At 44.3% G+C, this 12,098-nt stretch overlaps 1 protein-coding gene across 1 annotated transcript; it reads right to left on the bottom strand.

The window, feature by feature from the left end:
* Nucleotides 1-1,167: 1,167 nt before the first annotated feature.
* LOC119280758 lies at nucleotides 1,168-2,488 on the bottom strand. Its single transcript, XM_037561498.1, has 2 exons — nucleotides 2,265-2,488; nucleotides 1,168-2,136 (listed from the first exon to the last, which is right to left on the bottom strand). Exons 1-2 carry the CDS (start codon nucleotides 2,478-2,480, stop codon nucleotides 1,792-1,794), a joined length of 561 nt encoding a protein of 186 aa, XP_037417395.1. The 5' UTR covers nucleotides 2,481-2,488; the 3' UTR covers nucleotides 1,168-1,791.
* Nucleotides 2,489-12,098: the final 9,610 nt, after the last annotated feature.

Genomic DNA, 12,098 nt, shown 5'->3' on the forward strand with positions numbered 1-12,098 from the left:
TTGTGCAGTTCAAGTATCAGTTCTGTTCTGTTTTAGATAAAAAAAAGGGTATAAGTTTCAGTTAAATTTACTCATAAGATGCTGGTTTTGAGTTGGGGATCGGTGCGCTCTTTAAACGCAAATCAAATGCCATTGTTATTCATTTTAGAAAATTGATTACGTCTACTGATTGTTGTACTACAATTCTAATTCTTCAACCGATCGAGTTTCAAATACTTCTTCCAGGTCTGGATGTTTACCTTGTTGATTCAGCATTGCCATTCCATCCCTCCTAATCAGTTTCTTGTCCTGCAATCCTTTTCGCTCTACTTCATATCTTGACAAATGTCTTGTGAATTTTCCAGAGTATGCCTAACAGTACAATCAAATAACCAGTCATTATTATCCTTTGCATCAGGCAGGCACAATAATACCTATGTCGCGTAACCACTGTGCATGGAGAGCTGTGAAGATATATTGTCATCATGAACACCACTAGCCAACACAAGCAAAATCATCATTCCCATGCTTCAGGTGGTCTTATTCTCAAGGCTGGCTGAAGTGTGTGAAGCACAGCCCCCTTCTAACACGCCAATCCAAAGGCCTTCATAACTTGACATCATTAAGGACTAAGGAGGCTAAAGCAATAGAGCATACCCAAGGAAGGAAGGATGATCCACACACAGGATTAGCATGGTAATTTAATAGTGAGTGAGGGCTTGCATGTGTCAGCAAACCCATGAAGAAGATACTTTGGTAAGAAACAATGCATGCAGATGTTATGTTTTTGAAATTTTAAACTGGCATCATTATCCAACCATACATGCATGCAGGAACACCTGTGATCATATAATGCATTTGCGAAATGTGTCTCGGATCAATCTCACACCACACCAGCTGATAACTTCAGTTTACACACGACTGAAAAATGACAATGACTACTTACTGGACGCCAATTAATCAGACAATCTCCTGATGGGAACAAATAAGGGGCGTCATGCACCTGAGGTAAATTCACTTCTTTCCTTGAGTAAAACCAGACTACTGACTGTACTCTATTTAATCAGACAAGAAAGCAGGTAGTAGCAGTACAATACAAGTCCATAAAATAGAGGGCACACTACCATAATAATACAAGTCAGCAACCACAAGCATAGTAATTAATCAGAGAACAGACCATAGCAGATTAATCAACACAGAAATGCTTTCAAACAGCATATTAAAAGTCACAGTCAATACACAACCAAACAAACAGTTGCCTGGTGCATCAGTCATAGTTGGACAGGTTATATATATAACTAATCTAATGCAGATGCATAGCATAAGGCATAGTTGGACACCTTACATATATAACTAAACACGATGCAGAAATACTACTATAGGAACTTCAACAAACTAATACCAAGCAGTTCTTAAAAGATTCGTTCCGTGTCAGGCTCTCCATTCAGCCCCACTTGTGTGAACGCAACCTCTGGTTCGTCCCTTTGAAAATCCCTGTCAACACCAGCAAGCATCTCCACGTCCAAAGCAAGACGGGACCAAGCAACAGAGATCTCCACCTCGGCACCGAGGAGGCAACACCGACCACGATCTATGTTGCATTCTTGGGCTTCGAAGCAGACCTGAGCTTTTGCAGGGAGAACGCCGGGTGGTGCATAGGCCTGTATTTCAACTTCCAGCTGTCCGCTTGGTTCTACAGAAACAACTTGCCTTGACAGATAAAGGTATCCATCTGAACGCGCAGGTCTACCTCCATCTTTTGAATCAAGCAGCAAGATTTCCCCAGACGAAGGCTGAGCGACATACTTGATTTCAACCATCACTGTCCTCCATAAGTTCCCGTGATGCCGGGGAGCAAGCAACCCGAACACCATGTCCAAATGGCCACGCCCCATTGTCTTTGACGACACGTACGCCAATGATGGTGGCCTGGACCGAACCTAGAAATCGCTCCAAGCGTAACTCCATCGCGCAGAAGCAGTTCTGAAAGCAGATGGTGGATACACCAATACGGCATCGGGTTTGGCGGTATGTATCTGTGATCAACGGCCTGTCCCGAGACTTGACGCTGCCTTTCACCATAAGCTGGACCTCATAATTAACATAGTCCTCAAACAAAACAGCGCGAGACGGGCCGATCAGGCGCAGATAAGGATCCTGCGTGCACAAGCATCATCATATCAGCCACCGCATTAATTAATAATCAACAAGGGAGGACGCAGGCAGACAGGCAAGAAGATCCCCAAAAGAAAATGGAGAGCAAATTAATACACCAGCAACCGTACATTTTGAGTAAGTTTTTGGGAGTTGCTCCTATCGCAAAAGAAGATAAGGTTGCGGTTGTAGTCCACGCCATCACGGGCAGCGACCACACCATACACGGACAATGGAAATTTGAAGCCGCCTTTCACCTCTGTAAGCTTGACAGAGAAGATCTGCACGGCAGGTTCTATGCCAGCGCCCCATGGGATGCGCCCAGGTGCCAAGTGTGTAAACTGCATGGAACTCACTGTCGCTGCACCCAAGTAAATCAGATGTCAGAACTCTAACATGAACTGAGTAAATCCCCTATTCCCTTGTTAAGGAAGGACAACCGTCAAAGGTAAACTAGTTAAATTAAACAAGAGTGAGAAAACAAAGCCACATGGTTAATTACTACTCACACTTGTTAAGGAAGTGACCGCTGCGTCGGCTAAACGCAGCCTCCCAGTCATGACGGAATGACTCAAACATGAGCTTCTCGGTAGACATCACCCTCTTCTCCTTGGCTAATTGTGCCTCTGATTTGCCTCTGTCTACCTCATCGTCGTCAACACAATCAGTGTCAGCTCGATCATGGCCATCACCGTTTATGGACACTTTTGCCGTTGTGTTGGTGGGAATGGGATCAGGTTTCTCTGATACATTGGTATCTTGAGCATCAGCCTCCATCACTGCCTCAGCATCAATCTCCGAAATTGGTGTGGAGCCGGTGATCCTCTGGACTCCCTCCTCCTCCATGGCTAGCTTGCCACACTCCATCTCATCCTCTTCCTCGTCGTCACCAGAACCATCAGCACCATCATCATCATCTGAAATTGGATCTGCTCCTAATGTCGAACTCAGATCACTGAGACCATTCATATGCTTCCCCGAGGGGTCCGAGTCCGACAGATCACAGATCGCGGGGGAGGTGTGGGCAGTTCCGGCGGTTATCCCCAGCCGCTTTCGCAAGACCTTGACACGATTGTCGAGAAAACCAAGCCCCTTCTGCGTGCCCAGACTACGGTAGGAGTTGGAAGAATCGAACCTCTCCTTCTCGGGCGTGCCCTTCTCCTTCTTCTTCTTCATCATCAGCGTATTGCGGAGGTCCGTGAAGAACTCGAGCTCATCAGCAAGGTCAGCTCGGTTCCTCTTGCGACGAGGCTGATTCCGCTGCACGACCTCCTCTTCCATCTGCATCTCCAACTCACGAGTCACGAGGCGTCTGCGCCTCCTATTTTTTCTGGCTGCCACCCGCCATCGCTCGCCTTTTTGTGGTTCCCTCGCCGCCGGCTGCACCCCGCCGCCTCCGCCGCCGCCGCCGCCTGGGTTTTCACGAAAGAGGGATTTTGTTTTTCTTGAGCGATTCTAGGGAAACTTTTCGTTTCTCCCTCAGCCGGCCGGTCCGGCCCGGACAAATAGATCGAGAAGCACCGGGATGATAGGTCGTTATTAGGGCAACTTCAATGTGGAGACCCAAATGGACACGGATTTTGTTCGGATTTTGTCCGTTTGCGTCGTCCGTCCACCTAGCGGATATGAGGCGGACACGCGCGGCCGGTGGATGAACCCAACGCAGAAGATGCAAAAACGGACACGCACGGCGGAGGATTCGAGGCGGCTGTTCCAGCGGCTATGGACGGACGAGGCGGAGTTGCATCCTGCGCGGGTTCCTCATCTTCAAGAGCGGGCATGGCGGCATCTACGAGCACCGCGGCGGCGAGCTGCATCTGGCGCCCGGCCTTCAAGCACGACGGCGAGCACCGCGGTGGCCTGCGCCGGTGGCCTCGACGGTGAGCTGGGCGAGCAGGCGCGCGGCGGGTGCGGACGAGGTGGCGCCGCGAGCGGCGACGCGCGCGGTGGGCTGCGGGACGCGCGGTGAGCTACGGGTGAAGGAAATATGCCTTAGAGGCAATAATAAAGTTATTGTTTGTTTCCTTATATCATGATAAATGTTTATTATTCATGTTAGAATTGTACTAACCAGAAACATGATACATGTGTGAATACATAAAAAAACATAATGTCACTAGTATGCCTCTACTTAACTAGCTCATTAATCAAAGATGGTTATGTTTTTTAACCATAGACATGAGTTGTCATTTGATTAACGGGATCACATCATTGACTTGACCCATTCCGTTAGCTTAGCACTTGATCGTTTAGTATGTTGCTATTGCTCTCTTCATGACTTATACATGTTCCTATAACTATGAGATTATGCAATCCCGTTTATCGAAGGAACACTTTATGTGCTTCAAACGTCACAACGTAACTGGGTGATTATAAAGGAGCTCTACAGGTGTCTCCAAAGGTACATGTTGAGTTGGCGTATTTCGAGATTAGGTTTTGTCACTCCAATTGTCGGAGAGGTATCTCTGGGCCCTCTCGGTAATGCACATCACTATAAGCCTTGCAAGCAATGTAGCTAATGAGTTAGTTACTGAATGATGCATTACATAACGAGTAAAGAGACTTGCCGGTAACGGGATTGAACTAAATATTGAGATACCGACAATCGAATCTCGGGCAAATAACATACCAATGACAAAGGGAACAACGTATGTTGTTATGTGGTTTGACCGATAAAGATCTTCGTAGAATATGTAGGAGTCAATATGAGCATCCAGGTTCCGCTATTGGTTATTGACCGGAAACGTGTCTCGGTCATGTCTACATAGTTCTCGAACCCGTAGGGTACGCACGCTTAAAGTTTCAATGATGGTTATATTATGAATTTATGAGTTTTGATGTACCGAAGGTTGTTTGGAGTCCCGGATGTGATCACGAATATGACGAGGAGTCTCGAAATGGTCGAGACATGAAGATTGATATATTGGAAGCCTATATTTGGATATCGAAAGTGTTCCGGGTGAAATCGGGATTTTACCGGAGTACGAGGGGTTACTGGAACCCCTTCGGGGGCTTAATGGGCCATAGTGGGCCTTAGTGGAGAAGAGGAGAGGCGGCAAGCGCTGGGCCACGCGCCCCTCCCCCCTAGTCCGAATAGGACAAGGAGAGGGGGCGGCGCCCCCCTTTCCTTCCTCTCTCTCCCTCCTCTTTCGCCCCTTCTCCAAATGAACAAGGAAAGGAGGGAGTCCTACTCCCGGTGGGAGTAGGACTCCCCATGGCGCGCCTCCTCCCTGGTCGGCCGCACCTCCCCCCTTGCTCCTTTATATACGGGGGCAGGGGGCACCTCTAGATACAACAACAGATCATTGATCTCTTAGCCGTGTGCGTTGCCCCCCTCCACCATAGTCCTCCTCGATAATATTGTAGCGGTGCTTAGGCGAAGCCCTGCAAGGGTAGAACATCAACATCGCCACCACGCCGTTGTGCTGACGGAACTCTCCCGCGACACTCGGCTGGATTGGAGTTCGAGGGACGTCATCGAGCTGAACTTGTGCTAGAACTCGGAGGTGCCGTACTTTCGGTGCTTGATCGGTCGGGCCGTGAAGACGTACCACTACATCAACCGCGTTGTTCTAACGCTTCCGCTTTCGGTCTACAAGGGTACGTGGACAACACTCTCCCTTCTCGTTGCTACGCATCACCATGATCTTGTGTGTGCGTAGAATTTTTTTTGAAATTACTACGTTCATCAACAGTGGCAACAGAGCCTGGTTTTATGCGTAGATGTTATATGCATGAGTAGAACACAAGTGAGTTGTGGGCGATACAAGTCATACTGCTTACCAGCATGTCATACTTTGGTTCGGCGGTATTGTTGGATGAAGCAGTCTGGACCGACATTACGCGTACGCTTACGCGAGACTGGTTCTACCGACGTGCTTTGCACACAGATGGCTGACGGGTGTCAGTTTCTCCAACTTTAGTTGAACCGAGTGTGGCTACGTCCGGTCCTTGAGAAGGTTAAAATAGCACTAACTTGACGAACTATCGTTGTGGTTTTTATGCGTAGGTAAGAACGGTTCTTACTCAGCCCGTAGCAGCCACGTAAAACTTGCAACAACAAAGTAGAGGACGTCTAACTTGTTTTTGCAGGGCATGTTGTCATGTGATATGGTCAAGACGTGATGCTATATTTTGTTGTATGAGATGATCATGTTTTGTAACCGAGTTATCGGCAACTGGCAGGAGCCATATGGTTGTCGTTTTATTGTATGCAATGCAATCGCCCTGTAATTGCTTTACTTTATCACTAAGCGGTAGCGATAGTCGTAGAAGCAATAGTTGGCGAGACGACAATGATGCTACGATGAAGATCAAGGTGTCGCACCGGTGACAATGGTGATCATGACGGTGCTTCAGAGATGGAGATCACAAGCACAAGATGATGATGGTCATATCATATCACTTATATTGATTGCATGTGATGTTTATCCTTTATGCATCTTATTTTGCTTTGATTGACGGTAGCATTATAAGATGATCTCTCACTAAATTTCAAGGCATAAGTGTTCTCCCTGAGTATGCACCATTGCGAAAGTTCTTCGTGCTGAGACATGATACGTCTCCAACGTATCTATAATTTTTTATTGTTCCATGCTATTATATTACCCCTTTTGGATGTCTATGGGCTTTATTTTACACATTTATATCATTTTTGGGACTAACCTACTAACCGGAGGCCCAGCCCATATTGCTGTTTTTTTGCCTATTTCAGTATTTCGAAGAAAAGGAATATCAAACGGAGTCCAAATGGAATGAAACCTTCGGGAGCGTGATTTTTGGAATGAACGTGATCCAGAGGACTTGGAGTGCAAGTCAAGAAGCTGCCGAGGCCCCCAGGAGATAGGAGGCCCCCCCCCTCCTGTAGGGCACGCCCCTGTCTCGTGGGCCCCTTGGGCGGCCACCGACGTACTTCTTCCTCCTATATATACCTACGTACCCCGAAAGCATCCGGTGGCACCACGAAACACAATTTCCACCACCGCAACCTTCTGTATCCGCGAGATCCCATCTTGGAGCCTTCGCTGGCACTCTGCCGGAGGGGGAATCGACCACGGAGGACTTCTACATCAACATTCTTGCCCCTCCGATGAGTTGTGAGTAGTTTACCACAGACCTACGGGTCCATAGTTATTAGCTAGATGGCTTCTTCTCTCTTTTTGGATCTCAATACAATGTTCTCCCCCTCTCTTGTGGAGATCTATTCGATGTAAACTCTTTTTGTGGTGTGTTTGTCGAGATCCAATGAATTGTGGGCTTATGATCAAGTTTATCTATGAATATTATGTGAATCTTCTCTGAATTCTTTTATGTATGATTGAGTTATCTTTGCAAGTCTCTTCGAATTATCAGTTTGGTTTGGCCTACTAGATTGATCTTTCTTGCCATGGGAGAAGTGCTTAGCTTTGGGTTCAATCTTGTGGTGTCCTTACCCAGTGACAGAAAGGGTTGCAAGGCACGTATTGTATTGTTGCCATCGAGGATAACAAGATGTGGTTTATATCATATTGCATGAGTTTATCCCTCTACATCATGTCATCTTGCTTAATGCGTTACTCTGTTCTTATGAACTTAATACTCTAGATGCAGGCAAGAGTCGGTCGATGTGTGGAGTAATAGTAGTAGATGCAGGCAGGAGTCGGTCTACTTGTTATGGACGTGATGCCTATATACATGATCATGCCTAGATAATCTCATAACTATGCGCTTTTCTATCAATTGCTCGACAGTAATTTGTTCACCCACCGTAATACTTATGCTATCTTGAGAGAAGCCTCTAGTGAAACCTATGGCCCCCGGGTCTATCTCTTATCATATTTGCTTTCAATCTACTTTTATTTGCATCTTTACTTTTTGCATCTATATTATAAAATACCAAAAATATATTTATCTTATCATACTATTTTTATTAGATCTCACTTTCGCAAGTGGCCGTGAAGGGATTCACAACCCCTTTATCGCGTTGGTTGCGAGTTCTCAGTTTGTTTGTGTAGGTGCGCGGGACTTTTGAGGAGCCTCCTACTGGATTGATACCTTGGTTCTCAAAAACTGAGGGAAATACTTACGCTACTATTGCTGCATCACCCTCTCCTCTTCGAGGAAAACCAACGCAAGCTCAAGACGTAGCAAGAAGGATTTCTGGCGCCGTTGCCGGGGAGGTCTTCGCTCAAGTCAACATACCAAGTACCCATCACAAACCCATCTCCCTCGCGTTTACATTATTTGCCATTTCCCTCTCGTTTTCCTCTCCCCCACTTCACCCTTACCGTTTTATTCGCCCTCTCTTTCCCAATCTCCTCCTCTCTTTTCCGTTTGCCTTGACATTGCCATGGTCGAATCAAAAAGAACTAAGGGCCCTTTCCTAGGTTTTAATACCTTGGATAACCCCTCTATCCTCTCTAAGCTTATGAATAATGACGCTATAGAAAGACCCACCGGGGTCTCCAATGAGAGCTTGAATAATTTTGATGAGGATGACTCTGGAATTTTTCGCTATTTACTTGATGAGTCTTTAAAAGATGCTTGGGATAGGTTATTAAGGATTCGGGCCAGCTATGTGCCACAATATGAAATTGAAGATTACTTAAAAAGTTTTTATGTTGGCTTGCCCGCTTCTTTTAAACAAGTTTTAGATTCTATTTTTGAAGGAAGTTTTCTTGAAAGGGATGCTATAGATACTTATGAAAAAATGAAAATCATATTTGGGCACCCTATGAATGATAAGGTTGAATCAACTACTTTCTTGTGCTTTTATCAAAATGAAATTATTAAAGAGATGAAGTCTAGTTTAGAGGCAAACTTCCGTAATGTGCTTAATCTTACTTCTTCCATTAATGGCCATGTGCTTACCTTAAATAGAAGATTGAATGCCATAGAAAGGAGATCCTCCTCTCTGAGTGCCAAAGATGGCACTACTTAGACCTATCTTTGCTTTTATGCCTAGCTAGGGGCGTTAAACGATAGCTAGTTGGGAGGCAACCCAATTTTCTTTATGTTTTTTTGTGCTCCTGTTTAGTAATAAATCTTGCATCTACCTTCTGTTTATATGTGTTTTTATCTTTTAATTAGTGTTTGTGCCAAGTAGAACCTATAGGACAACCTACGATGATAGTTGATTTGATTGTGCTGAAAAACAGAAACTTTGCGCGCACGAATATAATTTTGTTAAATCACACGAACATGCTTTTGCGTTCAGTCTTTTTGCTTATGTTCAATAAAAAAATTATCCAGGACTGCCTATTTTGGTAGGATTTTTAGAGTTCCATAAGTTTGCGTTAGTTACAGATTGCTACAGACTGCTTTGTTTTTGACAGATTCTGTTTTTCGTGTGTTGTTTGCTTATTTCAATGCATCTATGGCTAGTAAATTAGTTTATAAACCATAAATAAGTTGGAATACAGTAGGTTTAACACAAAAATTAATAAATAATGAGTTCATTGCAGTACCTTATGTGGTGGTTTTGTTTTCTTTCTCTAACGGAGCTTATAAGATTTCCTGTTGAGTTTTGTGTTGTGAAGTTTTCAAGTTTTGGGTAAAGCTTTTATGGACTATGGAATAAGGAGTGGCAAGAGCCTAAGCTTGGGGATGCCTATGGCACCCCAAGATATTCAAGAATAGAAAAAAGCCTAAGCTTGGGGATGCCCCGGGAAGGCATCCCCTCTTTCGTCTTCGTTCATTGATAACTTTACTTGGAGCTATATTTTTATTCGCCACATGATATGTGTTTTGCTTGGAGCGTCGTGTATTATATTAGTCTTTGCTTTTTATTTTACCACAATCATCCTTGCTGTACACACCTTTTGGGAGAAGCCTATTTGATTAGAATTTGCTAGAATACTCTATGTGCTTCACTTATATCTTTTGAGATTGATAGTTTTTGCTCTAGTGCTTCACTTATATCTTTTAGAGCACGGTGGTGTCTTAATTTTGAAGAAATTTTTAGTCTCTCATGCTTCACATATATCCTTTTGAGAGTCTTTTAGAACAGCATGGTAGTTTCTATGGTCACAAAGTTGGTCCTAGAATGATGAGCATCCAAGTTGGGTATAATAAAAACTATCATAGAAAAAGAATTGGATGCTATGATCAATTTGATGCTTGATAATTGTTTTGAGATATAAAGGTAGTAATGTTAGGGTCATGCTAGTGGGTAATTATGAAATTTAGAAATACTTTTGTTGAAGTTGGCAAGTCCCGTAGCATGCATGTATGGTAAAAGTTGTGTGACAAATTTGTTATATGAGGTGCTCTTTTGATTGTCTTCCTTATGAGTGGCAGTCGGGGACGAGCGATGGTCTTTTCCTACTAATCTATCCCTCTTGGGGCATGCGTAGTAGTACTTTGCTTAGAGGGCTAAGTAGGCTTTTGCAATAAGTATATGAGTTCTTTTTGACTAATGTGAGTCCATGGATATATGCACACTCATCCTTCCAATTTGCTAGCCTTTATTATTACCGCGCAACTTTCGCCGGTATCATAAACCCCTTATTTACCTTCCTCAAAACAGCCAACATACCTACCTATTATGGCATTTCCATAGCCATTCCGAGATATATTGCCATGCAACTTTCCACCTTTCCTTTTATTATGACACGTTCCGTCATTGTCATATTGCTCTTTGCATGATCATGTAGTTGACATCGTATTTGTGGCAAGGCCACTTTCATAATTTTCATACATGTCACTCTTGATTCATTGCATATCCCGGTACACCACCGGAGGCATTCATATAGAGTCATATCTTGTTCTAGCTTTGAGTTGTAATTCTTGAGTTGTAAATCCATAAAAGTGTGATGATCTTCATTATTAGAGCATTGTCGTAGTGAGGAAAGGATGATGAAGGCTATGATTCCCCTACAAGTCGGGATGAGACTTCGGACTTTACAAAAAGAAGAAAAAAATGAAAAAAAAGAGAAAGGCCAAAAAGAAAAAAAGAAAGGCCAAAGAAAAAAGAAAGAAAGAAAATGAGAGAAAAAGAGAGAAGGGACAATGCTACTATCTCTTTTTCCACACTTGTGCTTCAAAGTAGCACCATGATCTTCATGATAGAGAGTCTCCTATGTTGTCACTTTCATATACGAAGTGGGAATTTTTCATTATATAACTTGGCTTGTATATTCCAATGATGGGCTTCCTCAAAATGCCCTAGGTCTTCGTGAGCAAGCAAGTTGGATGCACACCCACTTTGTTTCTTTTGTTGAGCTTTCATATATTTATAGCTCTAGTGCATCCGTTGCATGGCAATCCCTACTCACTCACATTGATATCTATTAATGGGCATCTCTATATAGCCCGTTAATACACCTAGTTGATGTGAGACTATCTTCTCCCTTTTTGTCCTCACAACCACCACCATATAGCACCATAGTGCTATGTCCATGGCTTACTCTCATGTATTGCGTAAGAGTTGAAAAAGTTGAAGCGCGTTAAAAAGTATGAAACAATTGCTCGGCTCGTCTTCGGGGTTGTGCATGATGGGAGTATTTTGTGTAATGAAAATGAAGCATAGCCTAACTATATGATTTTGTAGGGATAAGCTTTCTTCGGCTATGTTATTTTGATAGGACATGATTATTTGTTAGTATGGTTGTTGGGGAACGTAGTAATTTCAAAAAAATTCCTACGCACACGCAAGATCATGGTGATGCATAGCAACGCGAGGGGAGAGTGTGTCCACGTACCCTCGTAGACCAAAGCGGAAGCATTAGAACAACGCGGTTGATGTAGTCGTACGTCTTCACGGCCCGACCGATCAAGCACCTAAACTACGGCACCTCCGAGTTCTAGCACACGTTCAGCTCGATGACGTCCCTCGAACTCCGATCCAGCCGAGTGTCGAGGGAGAGTTCCGTCAGCACGACAGCGTGGTACCGATCTTGATGTTCTACTGTCGCTGGGCTTCGCCTAAGCACCGCTACGATATTATCGAGGTGGACTATGGTGGAGGGGGGCACCGCACACGGCTA

This window comes from Triticum dicoccoides, chromosome 3B, assembly GCF_002162155.2.
Source record: "Triticum dicoccoides isolate Atlit2015 ecotype Zavitan chromosome 3B, WEW_v2.0, whole genome shotgun sequence".
Classification (NCBI taxonomy): Eukaryota; Viridiplantae; Streptophyta; class Magnoliopsida; order Poales; family Poaceae; genus Triticum; species Triticum dicoccoides.